At 42.6% G+C, this 23,037-nt stretch overlaps 1 protein-coding gene across 4 annotated transcripts in view; it reads left to right on the top strand.

Moving 5' to 3' along the window:
* LOC141156682 (coagulation factor XIII B chain-like) overlaps positions 1 to 23,037 on the top strand; it is a 784,153-nt gene that overhangs the window by 453,677 nt on the left and 307,439 nt on the right. For all 4 annotated transcript variants that reach the window (XM_073642930.1, XM_073642929.1, XM_073642931.1 and 1 more), the window contains exon 9: positions 17,934 to 18,113. In XM_073642930.1, the coding sequence (XP_073499031.1) occupies positions 17,934 to 18,113 (180 nt within the window). The remainder of the gene's footprint in view (positions 1 to 17,933; positions 18,114 to 23,037) is intronic.

Here is a 23,037-nt window from a genome sequence, read left to right as displayed (position 1 = left end):
GGGATGTTCTCTGTCCCCTCTCTTATACATCCTAGTGACGGAGCACCTGCTCTCATCAGTTCGCCATAACCCCAATATTAGGTGGATTGAGGTGGGAGGCACCGAGTACAAGTGCTCTCTATTTGCTGATGATGTCCTAGTATATATCACTCAATCACATATATCCATCCATGCTGTTATGGCTGAAATAGATCACTTTGTTACATGGTCAAATTTTAAAATCAATGCAGCGAAGTCTGAAGCCCTCGATGTCTCCCTCCCCAAATCCATATAGGATTCCATCCAGTCCAACTTTCCCTTTGCCTGGCCCTCACAGGGTATCAAATACTTAGGAATTCCTATTCATAGAGACCTCTCCCATCTATGTTATCTTAATTTTGGGCCCTTTATTGAACAACTCCATACAGACCACGGTTGGCAAGTTAGAACTGTAAGATTCACTACGTGAACCACTGGTGTTTTGTGGAAAAGCACATGTACACTGTGTTCCAAATTATTATGCAAAAAGTGTTTAGGAGTGATAAGGGAAGAATTTGTTTGTTTGTCAGTTAAACTCATTGATGGTGATGTGTGTCAGGGCTCTTTATATCACTGTAAGCAATTGCAGACACCTGTGCTAATTAGTTTGGCAGGTGTGTCCAATGAAAGGCAAGACTACTTAAGAAGGCTGTCTCACATTATTAAGCAGCCTACATTTTCTGCCAAAATGGGAAAGAAAAAGGATGTGTCGGCTGCTGAGAAGCAACAAATTGTGGAGTGTTTAGGTCAAGGCATGACTACAATCAACATTGTGCGATGATCAGGATGAAGTGTCTTGGCAATCAAGAAGTATTTAGCTGATTCACAGTACACATGTGTGCGTGCTGATAAGGGCAAATTGAGGACTCTTTCCTACAGGCAATTACGTCAGGTTGAAAGAGCAGCGGCAAAAAAGCCTTGTCATAGCAGCAAACAAGTTTTTGAAGCTGCTGGTGCCTCCAACGTCCCCCGAACAACAAGATGCAGGGTCCTTCAGAGGTTTGCACCTGTGCATACGCCATCCTGTCGACCTCCTCTATCCACTTCACACAAGCAGAAACGGCTCCAGTGGGCCAAACATTACATGAAGACTGATTTCAAAACTGTTTTGTTCACGGATGAGTGCCGTGCAGCGCTCGATGGTCCAGATGGATGGAGTGGAGGATGGCTGGTTGATGGACACCCCACGCAAACACGGCTACAGCGCCAACAAGGAGGAGGTGGAGTAATGTTTTGGGCTGGAATCATGGGGAGAGAGATTGTCGGCCCCTTTAGGATCCCTGAAGGCGCTAAAGATGAACTCCATAATGTATGTGGATTTTCTCAAACAGCACTTCCTGCCATGGTTCAAGAAGAAGAACCGTGTATTTCACAGCAAGATCATTTTTTTGCATGATAATGCACCATCTCATGCTGCACATAAAACATCTGCATCTCTGGCTGATATGGGCATAAAAGGGGACAAACTTATGGTGTGACCCCCATGCTCCCCTGACCTCTACCCCATTCAGAACCTTTGGAGCATCATTAAAAGGAGTGTCTATGATGGCGGGAGGCAGTTCACATCTAAGCAACAGCTCTGGGAGGGTATTCTGTCCTCATGCAAAACAATTGAAGCAGAAACCATCCAAAACCTGACAAATTCAATGGACGAGAGAGTTCAGAAGCTCCTTTCGAACAAGGGGTCCTATGTGAAAATGTAACATCACCTAGAATAAAGTTTTGAGTTGAAAACTGTTTGATTTCAGTTTCTAACAACCTGCTAATGCTTATAATTTCAAAAATGACCATTTTTTTGGTCTTTATTAAAATGAAAAGGTTGATCGAAAAGTTTGGGGGATCTAAGAGTGTGGCAACCCAGTAGTCATGATTACTTCGAATTCTGACAATATGAGGGTCATGCTGCAGGTAGTGCAGCAAGAAGGCACTTATGTGTCTTGCGCATCTCAGAGCCCCAAAATTATTTTCCGGACTAGATGCAGCTAAAAATTATTATTAATTTTAAATCTGGTGAAGCTTTAGTATAGATGGCCTAATAGGATCAGTGCTGCACACTGCTACAAAGCCCAAATTATTTTCCAGTCAAGATACAGATACACATGATTAGTAATTTTAAATCTGGTGGAGCTTATTATAGATGGCCTAATAGAATCAGTCCTGCACACTGCTACAAAGCCCAAATTATTTTCCAGCCAAGATACAGATAAACATGATTAGTAATTTGAAAGCTTAAAACGGTTGGTAGGGTGATTTTAACCAATCATCAAGCTTTTACTCTCCCCAGGATGACACAGGGGTAGAAAAGTCGTTTCGGATCCATGATTTGTTCATCTTTATGAACGTGAGTCTGTCTACATTATCAGTGGAGAGCCGCGTGCGCTTATCTGTCAGCACACCACCAGCAGCGCTGAACACACGTTCAGACAGAACGCTGGCTGCGGGGCATGACAAGATCTCCAAGGCGTAAGTGGCGAGCTCCGGCCATTTATCCAGATTGGAAGCCCAAAAAGAGCAAGGGTCCAGTGACACAGTCATGGCTTCAATGTTTACTTGGAGATACTCCTGTACCATCGTCTCTAGGCTTTGACTATGTGTCAGACTTCTTTACTCTTGTGGCCTTGCAAAGGATGGGCTAAAAAAGTGGTGAAATGATTCCGCAAAATTGATGTTACCAGCAGATACTGTGGTTCTGTTACAGTTTGAGTGCTGAACACTTGACGGTCACACTGATACTCCTGCATGCGTGCATCCCTTTCTATGGCAGGAATAATTTCTGCAAATTTACTTTTGTACCGGGGATCTAACAGTGAGGCAACCCAGTAGTCAGGATTATTTCTAATTCTCACAATTCGAGGGTCATGTTGCAGGTAGTGCAGCAAGAAGGCACTCATGTGTGTTGCGCATCCAGGAGCACCAAGTCCCTGTTGTGTTGGTGGCGAGGTAACAATCATGCTTCCTTCCTCTGTCCTCTCCCCCAACCTCGCACAACAGAAATGTGATCAAGGTCTCCCTCATCTGATGAGTCTTCCATCAGTTCGTCCTCCACTTCTTCCTGGGCTCCTGCACCTTCCTCACTAGTTTGGCTGCTACCATGCGCCCTGGTAAAACCATCTCCCCCACCCTCACATGCCTGCCGCCTTGGTGCTGCCGACCGTCTGGACCTTGCAGATGTTAGCCCTTCCGCATACAACTCCTCCTCCTCTACTTCCTCCACCTCCTCTTGTGCCACCACCTGACTCCGAATTCTGTTTAACATGTGCTCCAGCATGTAAATCACCAGAATAGTCATGCTGATAATGGCATCGTCAGCACTAAACATCTTCGTCGCCATTTCAAAACTGTGCAGAAGGGTGCATAGGTCCCTGATCTGAGACCACTCCTCCAGCGTGATTTGCCCCACCTCTGGATCTCGTTGGCCCAGGATATACGTCAGAACGTATTGCACCAGGGCTTGTCGGTGCTGCCACAGTCGCTGCAACATGTGCAGAGTTGAATTCCACCGGGTAGGCACATCGCATTTTAGCCAGTGAAGTGGCAGGCCCAATGACTTCTGTAGAGATGTAAGTCGCTGAGCTGCAGGATGCGAACGGCGGAAGTGAGCACACAGCGACCGTGCCCTCTGCAGAAGGCCATCTAGTCTGGGATAGTGGGCTAAAAATTGCTGGACAACCAGGTTCAACACTTGAGCCATACAAGGCACGTGTGTGACATTGCCCCGGCGAAGGGCCGCACCCAGGTTTGCAGCATTGTCGCACACGGCCTTCCCTGGTTTCAGGTCCAATGGAGACAACCATTCATGAAATTGGTTCTCCAGAGCTGACCACAACTCCTCAGCTGTGTGACTCACATTTCCCAGACATTTCAATGTAAAAACCGCCTGATGACGTTGAGCCCTACTGCCAGCATAGTAAGGAGGTGTGCAGGATCCCTTCTGTGCAGTTAGAAAGCTTGTGGCATGACCAGACAGGCTTTGGGTGCAGGTGGAAGACCGAGAGGAGGTTGAGGAGGCAGAAGCAGTGGAGGAACTTTGACATAAAGAGGATTGACGCACAACTCGTGGGGACGGCAAGACTTGGACAGCAGCCCCTTGTCCTGCTGTCACCATAGTTACCAGTGCCCAGTCAGCGACATGTAACGCCCCTGTCCATGCCTACTCGTCCAAGTGTCTGTGGTGAAATGCACCCTGTCACACACAGAGTTTCTCAAAGAAGCGGTGATGTTGTGTGCGACATGCTGGTGGAGCGCAGGCACACCTTTCTTTGAGAAGTAGTGCCGACTGGGCATCTGGTACTGGGGCACTGCGACAGACATAAGGTCTCGAAAATCCTCTGTGTCCACCAGGCAGAAAGGCAGCATTTCTGTAGCTAAGAGCTTGCAGATGGTGAAATTCAACCTCTTAGCTTTCTCATGGCTAGGAGGAAATGGTCTTTTACTTGTCCACATCTGAGGGACCGAGGGCTGGCTATTGTGCTTAGACGGGGTTGATAAGGGTGTCCCCGGCAAACTGCCAGTCTGTGAGGAAGATGCAGGCGGACATGTTAGGTTGCCTTGATCCAAAGGTGGTGCTATCGATGTCGGACAGCGCTCAACACCAGCTGGTGTTACCACCTCCAAAGAAAATGATGACCTGCCAATCACGCTGGCTGTTGCGGGTAAAGAGGTGGCAGGTCTGCGCCCCAAAACAGGTGTGACTGCTGTCCCCCCAGTCACAGAGGATGAAGAGGCCGCGGATGCACAAGATATGGCAGACGGTGGTCGGCGCGGCCGGCTAGGCCGCATTGTAGCACACTGAGCTTCCCACTGCAACTTATGCTTCATGTCCATGTGCCGGTTCATGCATGAAGTACTCAAACTATGTATTTTTTGGCCTCTATTTAGCTTTTGCTGACAAATGTTACAGATAACACGAGTTGGGTCATCTTTATCGATCTGAAAAATTGCCCAGGCTATGCAAGGCTTAGCACCCATGCGACCTGAAGAGCCACCACGACTTGTGGTGAGAGGCAGAGTTGTGTTTGAGGATGCAGTTGTTGACGTGCTTCCAGTACTACGTCTCTGTCCAGGAAGGCGCAACCTGACCTCGTCGTCACTAGCATCTTCCTCCACCTCCTCTGCTGACCTCATCTCTTGGCTGACTGTGGGTTGACAGTAAGTGGGATCTCCAACCTCATCATCATCACCCTGTGCGTTATCACACCCGTCGTCCTCAGAGCCAACCTGTTCCTGCCCTGACAAAAAACTAAAGTTGTCGCTCCAATCAGGTATTTGAGTCTTATCATCGTCTTCCTCATTGTCTCCACCAACAGGAGTTACAGTTTGGGAATGAGGGTCTACATTATGGTCAGAACCTTCTGCGTCTGGTCCTGGATCCGACTCATAAATATTCTGGGCATCAGTGCAGATCATTTCCTCGTCTGGATTCACAGAAGCGCTGGAGTCTACCTCTGATTCCTAGGCTATAGTATGAGTAAACAGCTCTGCAGACTCAATCATCTGTTCTACCTCATACTCAGACGGGCAGCTGGAGATTTGGGAGCTGTGAGGAAGCAAGTGCGATTGGGGTGACACCTTTGAGGACTGGAGTATTTGTGATGTTGAAGTTGATGTGGAGGAGAGCCCACTTAAAGGAGCACTTGATATCCGTTGAAGCACCTGCTGTTTTTGTGCCTCATCTGGAATTTGTAGCGATTGGCGTGGCCGTAAGAAAGGGATCTTATCACATTGTCCGCTAAAAGAAGTAGACATTTTAGTTTGGCTGGAAGATGGTCTTTCTTCTGCAGATGTTACTGTTGCTTTAACACCTACCCCACGGACACAACATTTTTTCCCCTTCCCAACACGCCTATTCCCCTTTCCACCAGCAGCAGGCCTTTTTCCACTCATTTTGGTGTTTAACTAATTCACAACTCTGGAGTTGTTTGCACAAAAGAACAATGGATGGGAATCGAGCAGAGCTGAGTGGACAAACTGTGGTATTAGGCCAAAACTATTGGCTGGGTTAGATGCAGAAAAAAATTATATTCAATTTGCAACCTGATGGAGGTCAGTATAGATGGACTAATAGAACAAGTCCCACACACAGCTAGAAGCCCAAATATTTTTTCAGAGGTAGATGCAGAAAAAATTTTTATTCAGTTTGCAACCTGATGGAGGTCTGTATAGATGGATTAATAGAACAAGTCCCACACACAGCTAGAAGCCCAAAAATTGTTTCAGAGGTAGATGCAGATAAAAATTATTTTTAATTTGCAACCTGATGCAAGTCAGTATAGATGGACTAATAGAGAAAGTCCCACACACTGCTAGAAGGCCACATATTTTTTCAGAGCTAGATGCAGATAAAAATTATTTTTAATTTGCAACCTGATGGAGGTCAGTAGAGATGGACTAATAGAGAAAGTCCCACACACTGCTAGAAGGCCAAATATTTTTTCAGAGCTAGATGCAGACAAAAAATTATTTTGAATTTGCAACCTGATGGAGGTCAGTATAGGTGGACTAATAGAACAAGTCCCACACACTGCTAGAAGGCCAAATATTTTTTCAGAGCTAGATGCAGAAAAAAATTATATTCATTTTGCAACCTGATGGAGGTCTGTATAGATGGATTAATAGAACAAGTCCCACACACAGCTAGAAGCCCAAAAATTTTTTCAGAGGTAGATGCAGATAAAAATTATTTTTAATTTGCAACCTGATGCAAGTCAGTATAGATGGACTAATAGAGAAAGTCCCACACACTGCTAGAAGGCCACATATTTTTTCAGAGCTAGATGCAGACAAAAAATTATTTTGAATTTGCAACCTGATGGAGGTCAGTATAGGTGGACTAATAGAACAAGTCCCACACACTGCTAGAAGGCCAAATATTTTTTCAGAGCTAGATGCAGAAAAAAATTATATTCATTTTGCAACCTGATGGAGGTCTGTATAGATGGATTAATAGAACAAGTCCCACACACAGCTAGAAGCCCAAAAATTTTTTCAGAGGTAGATGCAGATAAAAATTATTTTTAATTTGCAACCTGATGCAAGTCAGTATAGATGGACTAATAGAGAAAGTCCCACACACTGCTAGAAGGCCACATATTTTTTCAGAGCTAGATGCAGATAAAAATTATTTTTAATTTGCAACCTGATGGAGGTCAGTAGAGATGGACTAATAGAGAAAGTCCCACACACTGCTAGAAGGCCAAATATTTTTTCAGAGCTAGATGCAGATAAAAATTATACTCAATTTGCAACCTGATGGAGGTCAGTATAGATGGACTAATAGAACAAGTCCCACACACAGCTAGAAGCCCAAATATTTTTTCAGAGGTACTGTAGATGCAGATAAAAATTATTTTTAATTTGCAACCTGATGGAGGTCAGTATAGATGGACTAATACAACAAGTCCCAAACACAGCTAGAAGCCCAATATTTTTTCAGAGGTAGATGCAGAAAAAAATATATTCAGTTTGCAACCTGATGGAGGTCAGTATAGGTGGAGTAATAGAACAAGTCCCACACACAGCTAGAAGCCCAAATATTTTTTCAGAGCTAGATGCAGATAAAAATTATATTCAATTTGCAACCTGATGGAGGTCAGTATAGATGGACTAATAGAACAAGTCCCACACACAGCTAGAAGCCCAAATATTTTTTCAGAGGTACTGTAGATGCAGATAAAAATTATTTTTAATTTGCAACCTGATGGAGGTCAGTATAGATGGACTAATACAACAAGTCCCACACACAGCTAGAAGCCCAATATTTTTTCAGAGGTAGATGCAGAAAAAATATATTCAGTTTGCGACCTGATGGAGGTCAGTATAGATGGAGTAATAGAACAAGTCCCACACACAGCTAGAAGCCCAAATATTTTTTCAGAGGTAGATGCAGATAAAAATTATTTTTAATTTGCAACCTGATGGAGGTCAGTATAGATGGACTAATAGAGAAAGTCCCACACACTGCTAGAAGGCCAAATATTTTTCCAGAGCTAGATGCAGATAAAAATTATATTCAATTTGCAACCTGATGGAGGTCAGTATAGATGGACTAATAGAGAAAGTCCCACACACTGCTAGAAGGCCAAATATTTTTTCAGAGCTAGATGCAGATAAAAATTATATTCAATTTGCAACCTGATGGAGGTCAGTATAGATGGACTAATAGAACAAGTCCCACACACAGCTAGAAGCCCAAATATTTTTTCAGAGGTACTGTAGATGCAGATAAAAATTATTTTTAATTTGCAACCTGATGGAGGTCAGTATAGATGGACTAATAGAGAAAGTCCCACACACTGCTAGAAGGCCAAATATTTTTTCAGAGGTAGATGCAGAAAAAAAATATATTCAGTTTGCAACCTGATGGAGGTCAGTATAGATGGACTAATAGAGAAAGTCCCACACACTGCTAGAAGGCCAAATATATTTCAGAGCTATATGCAGACAAAAAATTATTTTGAATTTGCAACCTGATGGAGGTCAGTATATGTGGACTAATAGAACGAGTCCCACACACTGCTAGAAGGCCAAATATTTTTTCAGAGGTAGATGCAGAAAAAAAATATATTCAGTTTGCAACCTGATGGAGATCAGTATAGATGGACTAATAGAGAAAGTCCCACACACTGCTAGAAGGCCACATATTTTTTCAGAGGTAGATGCAGAAAAAAATATATTCAGTTTGCAACCTGATGGAGGTCTGTATAGATGGATTAATAGAACAAGTCCCACACACAGCTAGAAGCCCAATATTTTTTCAGAGGTAGATGCAGAAAAAAATATATTCAGTTTGCAACCTGATGGAGGTCAGTATAGATGGACTAATACAGTAAGTCCCACACACAGCTAGAAGCCCAATATTTTTTCAGAGGTAGATGCAGAAAAAAATATATTCAGTTTGCAGCCTGATGGAGGTCTGTATAGATGGATTTATAGAACAAGTCCCACACACAGATAGAAGCCCAATATTTTTTCAGAGGTAGATGCAGAAAAAAATATATTCAGTTTGCAACCTGATGGAGGTCAGTATAGATGGACTAATACAACAAGTCCCACACACAGCTAGAAGCCCAATATTGTTTCAGAGCTAGATGCAGAAAAAAATTATATTCAATTTGCAACCTGATGGAGGTCAGTATAGATGGACTAATACAACAAGTCCCACACACAGCTAGAAGCCCAATATTTTTTCAGAGGTAGATGCAGAAAAAATATATTCAGTTTGCGACCTGATGGAGGTCAGTATAGATGGAGTAATAGAACAAGTCCCACACACAGCTAGAAGCCCAAATATTTTTTCAGAGGTAGATGCAGATAAAAATTATTTTTAATTTGCAACCTGATGGAGGTCAGTATAGATGGACTAATAGAGAAAGTCCCACACACTGCTAGAAGGCCAAATATTTTTCCAGAGCTAGATGCAGATAAAAATTATATTCAATTTGCAACCTGATGGAGGTCAGTATAGATGGACTAATAGAACAAGTCCCACACACAGCTAGAAGCCCAAATATTTTTTCAGAGGTACTGTAGATGCAGATAAAAATTATTTTTAATTTGCAACCTGATGGAGGTCAGTATAGATGGACTAATAGAGAAAGTCCCACACACTGCTAGAAGGCCAAATATTTTTTCAGAGGTAGATGCAGAAAAAAAATATATTCAGTTTGCAACCTGATGGAGGTCAGTATAGATGGACTAATAGAGAAAGTCCCACACACTGCTAGAAGGCCAAATATTTTTTCAGAGCTATATGCAGACAAAAAATTATTTTGAATTTGCAACCTGATGGAGGTCAGTATATGTGGACTAATAGAACAAGTCCCACACACTGCTAGAAGGCCAAATATTTTTTCAGAGGTAGATGCAGAAAAAAAATATATTCAGTTTGCAACCTGATGGAGATCAGTATAGATGGACTAATAGAGAAAGTCCCACACACTGCTAGAAGGCCACATATTTTTTCAGAGGTAGATGCAGAAAAAAATATATTCAGTTTGCAACCTGATGGAGGTCTGTATAGATGGATTAATAGAACAAGTCCCACACACAGCTAGAAGCCCAATATTTTTTCAGAGGTAGATGCAGAAAAAAATATATTCAGTTTGCAACCTGATGGAGGTCAGTATAGATGGACTAATACAGTAAGTCCCACACACAGCTAGAAGCCCAATATTTTTTCAGAGGTAGATGCAGAAAAAAATATATTCAGTTTGCAGCCTGATGGAGGTCTGTATAGATGGATTTATAGAACAAGTCCCACACACAGATAGAAGCCCAATATTTTTTCAGAGGTAGATGCAGAAAAAAATATATTCAGTTTGCAACCTGATGGAGGTCAGTATAGATGGACTAATACAACAAGTCCCACACACAGCTAGAAGCCCAATATTGTTTCAGAGCTAGATGCAGAAAAAAATTATATTCAATTTGCAACCTGATGGAGGTCAGGATAGATGGACTAATACAACAAGTCCCACACACAGCTAGAAGCCCAATATTGTTTCAGAGGTAGATGCAGAAAAAATATATTCAGTTTGCGACCTGATGGAGGTCAGTATAGATGGAGTAATAGAACAAGTCCCACACACAGCTAGAAGCCCAAATATTTTTTCAGAGGTAGATGCAGATAAAAATTATTTTTAATTTGCAACCTGATGGAGGTCAGTATAGATGGACTAATAGAGAAAGTCCCACACACTGCTAGAAGGCCAAATATTTTTCCAGAGCTAGATGCAGATAAAAATTATATTCAATTTGCAACCTGATGGAGGTCAGTATAGATGGACTAATAGAGAAAGTCCCACACACTGCTAGAAGGCCAAATATTTTTTCAGAGCTAGATGCAGATAAAAATTATATTCAATTTGCAACCTGATGGAGGTCAGTATAGATGGACTAATAGAACAAGTCCCACACACAGCTAGAAGCCCAAATATTTTTTCAGAGGTACTGTAGATGCAGATAAAAATTATTTTTAATTTGCAACCTGATGGAGGTCAGTATAGATGGACTAATAGAGAAAGTCCCACACACTGCTAGAAGGCCAAATATTTTTTCAGAGGTAGATGCAGAAAAAAAATATATTCAGTTTGCAACCTGATGGAGGTCAGTATAGATGGACTAATAGAGAAAGTCCCACACACTGCTAGAAGGCCAAATATTTTTTCAGAGCTATATGCAGACAAAAAATTATTTTGAATTTGCAACCTGATGGAGGTCAGTATATGTGGACTAATAGAACAAGTCCCACACACTGCTAGAAGGCCAAATATTTTTTCAGAGGTAGATGCAGAAAAAAAATATATTCAGTTTGCAACCTGATGGAGATCAGTATAGATGGACTAATAGAGAAAGTCCCACACACTGCTAGAAGGCCACATATTTTTTCAGAGGTAGATGCAGAAAAAAATATATTCAGTTTGCAACCTGATGGAGGTCTGTATAGATGGATTAATAGAACAAGTCCCACACACAGCTAGAAGCCCAATATTTTTTCAGAGGTAGATGCAGAAAAAAATATATTCAGTTTGCAACCTGATGGAGGTCAGTATAGATGGACTAATACAGTAAGTCCCACACACAGCTAGAAGCCCAATATTTTTTCAGAGGTAGATGCAGAAAAAATATATTCAGTTTGCAGCCTGATGGAGGTCTGTATAGATGGATTTATAGAACAAGTCCCACACACAGATAGAAGCCCAATATTTTTTCAGAGGTAGATGCAGAAAAAAATATATTCAGTTTGCAACCTGATGGAGGTCAGTATAGATGGACTAATACAACAAGTCCCACACACAGCTAGAAGCCCAATATTGTTTCAGAGCTAGATGCAGAAAAAAAATATATTCAATTTGCAACCTGATGGAGGTCAGTATAGATGGACTAATAGAATGATGCTATGCCCAAAAGATTTTACTTCACTAGGTACAGTAAAAAAATTGGTATTCTATACACAGCTGGTATATCTTGCAACACAGATAGGCTACTCCACTGACTGACTAACACACTCTGCAATAGGCCAAAAAGGATTAGCTTTGCTAGATTCAGCCAAATGCTGTGAAAAAAAAACTTGCACAGCACTGGCACAGACCTGCCTGGCAAAAACTGATAGGAACTGATATAACCTAGTCCTGAAAAGGACTCCAATTACAATTAGTCTTTACTCCCACAATCTATCTATTTAAGAGCACAGACCTGCCTGATAAAAGTCGTAGGAAATGCTGTAACCTAGTCCTTAAAAGGACTGCAATCACAACTATTCCCTACTCCCAAGCTATCTGTAGATTTGTGCGAAAATTGGCTTGAAATTAACAAGGTATAGCGCACACAGCAACAGCGGTGCCGTCTAACACGCAGCTGCAGCAGTGAGAAAATGGTGGCGATGGGGAAAATGGCTTGGTCTTATAGGGCAAGGACATGTGACATACACTGCCAATGACACATGCCCTTTCTTGTGTGAAAAAAAGCACTTCTCTCCGTGTGTGCGCTGCTGATAGGCTGACAGATTGCACCTCCCCACTGTAAATGGGGGAAAGAGAAAAAAAAAATGGAGATCTTCATTGTTCCTGCAGAGATCCATCCCCTGCCCCTCCCCCCACCCCGCTGTACACTCAAACTGCATATTAACATTAATTTTCATCATTACTGAGAAAAAATCCAGTTATGATTTTGGTGCACGAACAGTTATCGAACATAACCTCGAACAGCCAAATTTTTCTCAAATTGTTCGTGTTCGCCGAACGGCTCGAACACCGCCCAAAACAGCTCGAATTTGAGATTGGCGAACAGTTCGAGTAGAACAACGCTCATCTCTACTTTTAACCTGACGTAATTGCCTGTAGGAAAGAGTCCTCAATTTTCCCTTATCAGCACGCACACGTGTGTACTGTGAATCAGCTACATACTTCTTGATTGTGCGATGATCAGGATGAAGTGTCTTGGCAATGTTGATTGTAGTCATGCCTTGACCTAAACACTCCACAATTTGTTGCTTCTCAGCAGCCAACACATCCTTTTTCTTTCCCATTTTGGCAGAAAATGTAGGTTGCTTAATAATGTTGGACAGCCTTCTTAAGTAGTCTTGCCTTTCATTGGACACACCTGCCAAACTAACTAGCACAGGTGTCTGCAATTGCTTACAGTGATATAAAGAGCCCTGACACACATCACCATCAATGAGTTTAACTGACAAACAAATAATTTCTTACCTTATCACTCCTAAACACTTTTTGCATAATAATTTGGAACACAGTGTACATGTGCTTTTCCACAAAACACCAGTGGTTCACGTAATGAATCTTACAGTTCTAACTTGCCAACCATGGTCTGTATGGAGTTGTTCAATAAAGGGCCCAAAATGCAGATTAGATAGACAGGAGAGGTCTCTATGAATACGAATTCCTAAGTATTTGATACCCTGTGAGGGCCAGGCAAAGGGAAAGTTGGACTGGATGGAATCCTTTATGGATTTGGGGAGGGAGACATCGAGGGCCTCAGACTTCGCTGCATTGATTTTAAAATTTGACCATGTAACAAAGTGATCTATTTCAGCCATAACAGCAGGGATGGATGTATGTGATTGAGTGATATATACTAGGACATCATCAGCAAATGCAGAGCACTTGTACTCGGTGCCTCCCACCTCAATCCACCTAATATTGGGGTTTATGGCAAAATGATGAGAGCAGGTGCTCCGTCACTAGGATGTATAAGAGAGGGGACAGAGGACATCCCTGCCTTGTCCCATTGGTGATTATGAAAGGTGATGAAAATGTTCCATTTATCTTCAGCCTAGGTGACGTATTGCGATACAGGGCCGTGATTTTGGCTATAAAAGGGTCCCCTAGACCCCTACCCCAAGCTTTTTAAGAGAATAATATATGGTGTGCCAGGAGACTCTATGGAATGCTTTCTCAGCATCCAGCGAGAGTATCTAATTACAAATTTTTAATTGCATCTAGCCCAGGAAATACTTTGTGCCTAGTAGCAGTGTCTGCTAGTCAGCGGATTATCCCAGCTGTTAAGCAAGCTACACCACCTGTAGTTTGGACACTTAATTTTTTCAAAGGAAATAGTTCGGGCCCCCGGGACTCTCAGTGAAGAGCATCGGGGAGGCACCCCAAGGGTCTGGGACTGGCGGTAGGACGCCTTGCGGTGGACCACCAAGCTCGATCCTTATAAAATCTTTTTAACTGCAGCAGCTTTAGTGGACGCTACTGGAGCTGGAATTATGCGGCTGCTGGAATGAGACTTGCCCTTCAATAGATCCTTGTAAAAGGATTTAAAGTGTACTCATTCAAATTAGAGAGACAATTTAAATTAAAAATATTAGACCTGCCTCCACCACAGGGGGGCTCGCTCAACCAACCAGAGGACAGGCACCAGTATTGGGAGAGGGGGGCTGGCTGTCAGGGTCCACTGCGGCTCTGGCACAAACCCGGCGACACGGAAGTCGCACTGGCAGGAACGGAGTGGCCGTGTCGGCTTCGCACTTGTTTGGTTTTAGAAGGGCATGACATGCCTATATCTGTGTCTCCCCCTCCTTTTACTCCTCCACCTGTTTTCTTTTCGCATGACTATATGTACTTGTCACTTTTCCATGTGTTAGTTGTGTCTTCTGAGCAGTTTCTCAGCTTTTGGACACCTTTGTAGGTGTTTTCTATGTGTTTCTATGTGTTTTTGTTTGCCTGCCATTGGTTTTAAAGGTGTTCGAAGGTGTTCGACGAACAGTTCGACGAACAGTTCGGTGAACATACGTGTGTTCGACGAACCGAACCGAACTCGAACACTACGGGGGTGGCTCAACTCTATTTATGATGCCGGTAAAAAAAAAATGATTCATTATGTTCATGTATATGAGTCGCCCCCTGGGCCGTGGGGCACTCGGATCCGGGCAGTAGGGGGAACGATGGGAGTAGTAGTGGCAACCCGGTTCCGTGGCTCAGGGTGGTCAGGCCAGTGGTAGTCCGTTATGTGCTGATGATTATGTCCGACTATGCCACCCGTGGATTTGCGGTCATTAGGAACCGCCGCTGCAAGGCAGACCGCTGGGGCTGATGATGTATGCAGCTGAGGTGGTGTGACTCCCCACGGGAAGAGTGCAGCCCCAGGGCAGTGTAGTGGATGGTGGGAGTGATGGTGGTGAGAGTCCCAGTGCTGATAGTGCTGGAGAAGCAAGGAGAACACAGACAACAGGTTGCAGTCCAGGGTCTTTACTAGAACAGGTAAACTGACCCATAAACAGTCCCGGCTAGGAGGGGACCTGGATGTTTGAGAGCAATGGGGAAATTGGCCCTGGTCAGGGTGAGGGTGTATGCCTACCGTGCTTTCTGCGCTCCTTCTGGCTATCTCCTCCTCATAGGGTAACAGCCCACGTTTCCGAGCTCTCCGTGTACTCTTGCCTGTATGGCCTGCTACGTGGGTTCCTTTCTGCTCCCGGCCTGGTACGGCTTTACTGGTCCCTTCTGCTGTGGCAGAGCCGACAGGCTTCTTAGGCCAAGGAATATACAGTCCCCTGCGGACTGGTTATCTGCTGTAGGATGTGGAATCCTCCCAGCCTCAGACACTAAAGTCTGGTAAATTAAGTCCGTTATCTGCCAAGACAGGATCACTTCACCTCTTGTCTCTGGCTTGTGGCTCTCCTCCTGCCACACTTCCTCTTAGGGTGCAATACAACTGGCCCTCTCTGCTCTGGGACCTGAATCCTGAGACAGGTCGTCCAGCTCTCTCTAACCCTGCCCCCAGTACCAGCTTTTATAGGGGCAGCCTGCTCCCCCTACTGGCCTGAGACAGGAGGTACTGCATGCTAATGTTCCCCTGACTAGAGAACCTCCCCCTTGCTCTCAGACACAGCTTTATTACATTTTGTGGCATCCAGGCCAGGGTGACACATATACCCCCCAAGGATAAATGTTTGTCAGCCCATACACTTAGTGCATGGGCATTACCTGTATAGGAGACCCGCTGATTTCTAATGTGAACATTTTTGTATAAGGCCCTCCTCCATGTCTTTTCCATGGTGAATTGGATTGCCTCCCAATTTTTGGCAGCCCTTGCATTCACTGCATAGACCAACAGTATGGGAGACCCACTTCCTAATAATGGGAACATTTTTTCATGAGGCCCTTTACATTTCTTCCAAGGCGCATTGGAGTGCTTTCCAATTTTTGGCAGCCCTTGCATTCACTGCATAGGCCAACACTATGGGAGACCCACTTCCTAATAATGGGAACATTTTTTTTCAGGAGGCCCTCCTCTACGTCTCTTCCAAGGGGCATTAGAGTAGATCCAAATTTTTGGCAGCCCTTGCATTCACTGCATAGGCAAACAGTATGGGAGACCCACTTCCTAATAATGGGAAGATTTTTTTCAGGAGGTCCTCCACTAAGTCTCTTCAAAGGGGTATTGGGGTGCGTCCAAATTTTCAAAGGGGTTTTGGGGTGCATCCAGATTTTGGGCAGACCTGCCACTCACTGTAAACGCCATAACAATATAGCAGAGCCACTCTTTAGTAATGGGAACAACAAAGCATAGCCAGCTGATGGCTCTCTAAGAATAGTGAGGGCTGACTGCTGGCCCTTTAAGAATAGTAAAGGCTGCCTGATGGCCCTTTAAAAATAGGCTTTGTGACTTTCAGAGTCCCTCCTTCATAAATAAAACAGTATGTTTCTGATCATGTCTCACACACCACATGGCCAGATAAGGTGGTAAAATGTTAAAATATTTCCCGTTGAATGCATTTGTCTTGGTTGAAAGCAATGCAAAAGTGCAAAAACGCATCAGAAACGCTACGTGTGAACATAGCCAAAGGTGTGGAGGAATATTTTTGTTTTTGGTTATATAGTTTGCCTTATTTACAAGTCATTACCCTGCAAAGGAGGTTCTTTAACATATTTCCCAGGAAAATCCATTTTGGTTTCGTTTTGGATGTTTTATTGTGAGTCCGTAAAAGTGGCGTAATACCTCTGACAACGTTGTTGACAGCGGTGACCTGGGAGTCAGAAATGCTTTCAGGGGTCTTCCCCATGCTGTTCCCATGTCATTTGAGCACTGTTCCCATCGATTTGGGCAATTTTTAGGTCCTCTGCAGACCGCTGGGGGCAGCCGCCTGAAAAATGCTTGAGTTTCCCTTATACTTACATTGGGCTCGTTGCTCGCGTCGAGCACCCATGCATTCCAATTTGCTCGACCCGAGCATCGAGCACCCGAGCATTTTAGTGCCCGCCCATCACTAGTCTAAACTTAATTTTTTGTGAAAAAAACGAAATGTTCATTATTTTCTTCCACATTCCTAATCGCTAATTAATTTTAACCCTTATTACTTCCTAACAAACAAAAAAATGTGTTTCCAAAATTGTGTTGATGTAAAATAGACATATGGGATATGTTATTTATTAACTATTGTGTATGACATATCTCTCTGATTTAACGGAATAAAATTTCAAAGTTGGAAAATTGCTAAATTTTCAAAATCATTGCCAAATTTCTGATTTTTTCACAAATTAATGGCAGTCATATCAAATAAATTTTAACACTATCATGAAGCACAATATATCGTGAAATAACCATCTCAGAATCAGTGGGATCCGTTGAAGGTTTCTTACCTCATAAAATGACACTGGACAGAATTGTAAAATTTGGTGTGGTTATGAAGGTGAAAACAGTCTCGGGGGCGAAGGGGTTAATAGATGTTCGGCCGAACCAGCCAGACTCGTACATCCAGGGGTCCGTCCACCACTATTCCAGAGTTTTTGCCTCATAAAGTGACAACTTAAGTATAGGACTTGGTCATTAATGCCAAAATTGATTACTTCACTGAGGAACATAATAAAAAGCAATGTTTCAACATGATGAAAAATGTAGTATTAGATTATTAAATTCAATACTTATTAATAAAAAACCTTTTTGTCTACCTTTAGAAAAAAAAAAGACATGTCCTATTGCACATAATCCAAGAAATGCTGAAATCATAAATATGAAGAAAGCTTATTACAGCAATGATGAAGTTACTATGAAGTGTAAAAGAGGGTATAGGATGTATGGCTCTGCAACAATACGTTGTATCGAAGGAAAATGGGAACAACCTCCAGAATGCTATGGTGAGTTTCTTTTGTCTACAGATATACTTTTTCATGTACTGTATAGATTTTATTTTATCTTATACCCAAAATGTTCTGTTGTTTAATTATACTATATATATTTAGGAGAAAACCATATGCCAAAGGCAATACAGGAAAGGTGAGGTATACCAATCAACCAACAGCCAAAGAAACATAGAAAAAAAACCCTTAAAAATAACTTTTAATAAAGATAAAAGCACCCATATCATTATGTATAGAGACACCACCCATTATAAATATACAGGTATAATGGGGGGTATGATAATGGGATAGATATAGAGCACTTACTATGCAGGCTAGCCCTAGAAATCCCAAATTGGCTGATAACCTCCGCTGACAGGCAGGATAACACCATATCTAATCGATTTAGAGCCAGCTATCCCTTACTAATCCTTCTTACCCCTAGGCAGACATACACATATACAAAAAAAAAGTCACCAAATAATGATGAATACAGACAGTCATGTTACTGCTAACAAGCTGAACACTGAAAAAGCAATATGTAATATATCAGATATGCAGAGACGAAAAATGCGATAAACAGATATGGTGTAATAATTAATGATTTGCGAGCACTAAAATGCTTGGGTGCTCGTTTCTTGAGTCGAGCAAATCATAATGCTTGGGTGCTCGACCCGAGCAACGAGCCCAATGTAAGTCTTTGAGAAACTTGAGCATTTTTCCAGCAGCTCCCCCCAGGAGGTCTGCAGAGGGCCTAAAAATTGCCCAAATCGGTGGGAACAGTGCTCAAAGGACATGAGAGCAGCATGGGGAACACCCCTGAAAGCATCTCTGACTCACAGGTGCATTGCTTACAAGGGTGAAAAATATATTCACCGGTAAATGTAATTTTAACATTTTACTACCTTATCTGGACATGTGGTGTGTGAGACATGATCAGACACATCCTGTTTCATTTATGAAGGAAGGACTCTGAAAGTAACAAATCCTATTTTTATATGGCCATCAGGCATCCCTTACTTTTGTTTAAATGCAAGCAGTCGGCCCTCACTATTGCTAGAGGGCCATCAGCTTTTGTTGTTCCCATAAAGGAGTGGGTCTCCTATACTGTTATTGCGTATGCAGTGACTTAAGAGCCTGCCAAAAATTTGGAAAAATACAAATTCCAATTTGAAGACACATGGAGGAAGGCCTGAGTAAAAAAAGTGTTCCCATTATAAAGGAGCTGTTCTCCTATACTGTTATTGCGTATGCAGTGACTGCAACAGCTGCCTAAATTTTGGTAAAACCCCAATACCAATTTGAAGACACATAGAGGAGGACCGCAGTTAAAAAAATGTTCCCATTATAAAGGAACGGTTCTGCTATAGAGTTATTGCGTATGCAGTGACTGCAACGGCTGCCTACATTTTTGAAAAACCTCAATACCAATTTGAAGGCACATAAAGGAGGTCCTCAGTTAAAAAAAATGTGAGCATTATAAAGAAGTGTTTCTGCTATACAGTTATTGCGTGTGCAGTGACTGCAACTAGTGATGAGCGAATATGTTAGAAATCCGATCTCAAATGTTAAATTAGACACGAATATGCACATTCTGATTCGTGATTAGAAACGCGAGCATTTTTTCTTAAAATCGGAAAAAAATTGTAACATTCGATGAAACAGTGAGCAAAAATTATTGTGTTGCAGCTAAAGTGTTTTTAACAGTTTGGATAGCTTACTGCTTGTGTATGATGAGCAGGGGGACATGTTTGATGATTAGAGGGAATGGGGGAGTGCAGACATAAGCTGAGAGCAGCGCCGTGCTTCTAATTTTTTTTTCTCTAACTTTGTGTGCAAATCGCAGCAAGCCAATCAGAGTGCAGGAAGTATCCACACTGTCCAGGCACAATGGCTTGTGCCATTATCTGCTGAAATCACATGTCCTCTCAATGTGAAGAGCAGCCATGTTCTCTGAGCGCCATCTTATGCATGTAACTGGTCACAGACACGTCTGCTGGACCCTGATCCTGTGTACAGAGAGATTTTAGCTAGATAGATAGGTGGTTGCTTGGAAGTCAGATAGTTTAGATAATTAGTGTCCTGTGTGTCTGTGAAATCGACCTTCCAGCAGATTTTTTTTTATTGTTAGTTACTGAGGTCCAGACAAAAACAGCAGGGCCCATGTCATAGAACTCTGTTGTGCACTGCTTCTATTATGAGTGCATGAGTATCCCTTCAATCTATTTTTTCACTTGCTAATGTGATACAGCAATCAAGCCCTACTAGTCCACCTTGTCATTTTTTGGGGGTGAAATTCAGCTCTACACACAGTAAGAAAAAAAAAAATTTTTTCCGTTGCTAGCTAGAGTTCTGTCACAAATGTGATACAGTCTGCTATAAGCCACCTAGTCCTTTAGTGGCGGTGAAAGGAAACTGTGTGTAGACTGAGTAAAAAACTATTTTTTTCTGTTCCTAACAAGAGTAAAAAAAAATCTTTTATTTTTCTGTGACTAATGTGATAAAGTAGGCAAGATCTGAGTTTGAAACATCAAGGAGCATATATTCTCTGTTATACAGGCCTCGTCCACAGTAAAAAAAATACTTTCTTCTGTTACTAACGTTATGCAGCAGGCGACACCTCAGATTTAAATAGTTTGGAGTATATCTCCTTTATTATACAGGCCTCATCCATGGTAAAAAATCCTTTCTTCTGTTACTAACGTGATACAGCAGGGGACATCACAGTTTGAAATAGCTTGGAGTATATCTGCAATGTTATACAGGCATCATCCACACTAAAGTAATACTTTCTTCTGTTACTAACGTCATACAGTAGAGGACATCTCAGGATGCCATGGTGGGGTAGATCATTGTGATCGAGGGTGGTTGGTGATACCAGACAGACTGTTAGTGAAGGTGCAAGTGGTGAGAAATAAATGGAGGAGGAAGAGGTGATGGGTGAGCAACAGTCAGAAGATGAAGAGGATAATCATCCCCTCTCTGTTAATGGGTCGTGTTTGGTGGGAGGAGACAGAGAAAACAATCATAAGAGTTACCCAGCCACCAACACATCATGAGCTTGAACCTCATGGAAAAGCCTGACATATGAGTGCCCTCTTGCTGCACTATCTGCAACATGATCCCCGTATAGTTATGATTCCAAATAGTGCTGACTACTGGGTTGTCACTGTGTTAGATCCACATTACAATTTTGTACATTTTGCCAGATGCTTCCCGCCTGGAAAGGGACCCGCGAATGCTGGAGTATCAAAACACATTTTTACACAACCTTAAGATAGGTTTTCCCCAAGATGGCATTGAGGCACACAGTGTGCATCACAGCTCTACACTTCTAAACTTCGGCAAATCAATTTGTCAATGCCAAAATATTAGCATCAGCAGTAGTGTAAGTGGCAGAAGCAATTTCAGTGAGTCCTTTCACACATTTTTAAAACCAACTTGTGCACCAGCACAACAGAGTACAAGTCTGACACATGGTGAACGACTGGAGAGGATGGTGCACTCCTAATTGAGTCTCCATCTGCTGGGTTGGCTGTAGTGGAAGAGGTGTCGGTCTTAATTCTACTATTTCTACTGTACTGAAATTGATGCCACTTTGCTGATGTCTGTCACTAATTTTTGGAAATGTGGAGAATCCTGATTGGGTCTCCATCTACTGGGTTGGCTGTAGTGAAAGAGGTGTAAGTCCTAATTCTACTATTTTTATGGTACTGAAATTGATGCCACTTCGCTGTTGTTATGCCCTAATTTAGGGAAATGTGAACACCCCTGGTTTGGTCTCCAACTGCTGGGTTGGCTGTAGTGGAAGAAGTGTCTGTTCCCATTTTACTACTTATAATCTACTGAAATTGATGCCACTTCGGTAGTATCAGGCCTAATTTTTTTAATATGAACACTCCTGGTTGGGTCTCCATCTGCTGGGTTGCCTGTTGTTGGAAGAGATTTTGGTCTCCATTTTAATAGTTATACTCTAGTGAATTAAATTTTTGGGTGCAGATATTGATCTCTACACAGGGGTACACAAACATGATAAACTCAAAATTGGTTTTCAATAAACAACCATCAGCTGCCCCATCAAATGCATCTGCTGCTTCTTTCTCCTCCTCTGTTACTGTGCCAAGTGTTGTCATGCAGGTCTCTAACCACAGAACTTCCGGTTTTACACCCGCTCCTGTCAGGCTGAGTGAGAGCCCGTCAGCTGTAATGGAAGCGGACATGCCTGCTGTGTTTGTTTCACCAAGCACACCACATGTTTCTCAATCCATCGTAACATCCCACCTGTATCTCACACATGGTCCAGCAGATTTTCCGGTTCACCGTATTCCGCTCTCTTTCAGCACTGCAGCCAGCCCTCGGTCCCGCAGTTGTGGTCACGTCAAAGATTGTTTCCTCCTACACATGACAAAGCTGAGAGATTGAACTTCACCATCTCCAATCTGTTGGCCATGGAAAATTTGGTGTTAGGCCATAATTTATTAAAATGTGAACACTCCTGATTTTGTCTCCCTCTGCTTGGTTGGCTTTAGTACAAGAGGTGTCGGTCTCCATTATACTATAGCTTTCAGGATCACCTCTTTGCTGATGACACACAGATCGACCTCTATGGACCTGATATTACCTCTTTGCTAACCAGAATCTCAAAATGTGTGTCTGCTATTTCAGCTTTTTTCTCTGCTAGATTTGTAAAACTTAACATGGATAAAACTGAATTCATCATCTTTCCACCATCTCTTTCACCCCCCCCCCAACTGACCTATCCATCAAAGTCAATGGCTGCCTACTCTGATCTGTCCTTCAAACAACAAATCCAAGCCCTTTCCACTTGCTGCCGAATCCAACTCCAAAATATGTCCGGTATCTGCACATTCCTCAACCATGATTCTATAAAAACTTTAGTGCACGCCCTCATTCTCTCCTGTCTCGACTACTGCAAGCTTCT

Source organism: Phyllobates terribilis, unplaced genomic scaffold, assembly GCF_046119375.1.
Source record: "Phyllobates terribilis strain yellow unplaced genomic scaffold, ASM4611937v1 Scaffold_8__6_contigs__length_399053987, whole genome shotgun sequence".
Taxonomy (NCBI): Eukaryota; Metazoa; Chordata; class Amphibia; order Anura; family Dendrobatidae; genus Phyllobates; species Phyllobates terribilis.
The sequence above is the reverse complement of the archived record's forward strand: the minus strand, read 5'-3'. Positions and strand labels throughout refer to the sequence as shown.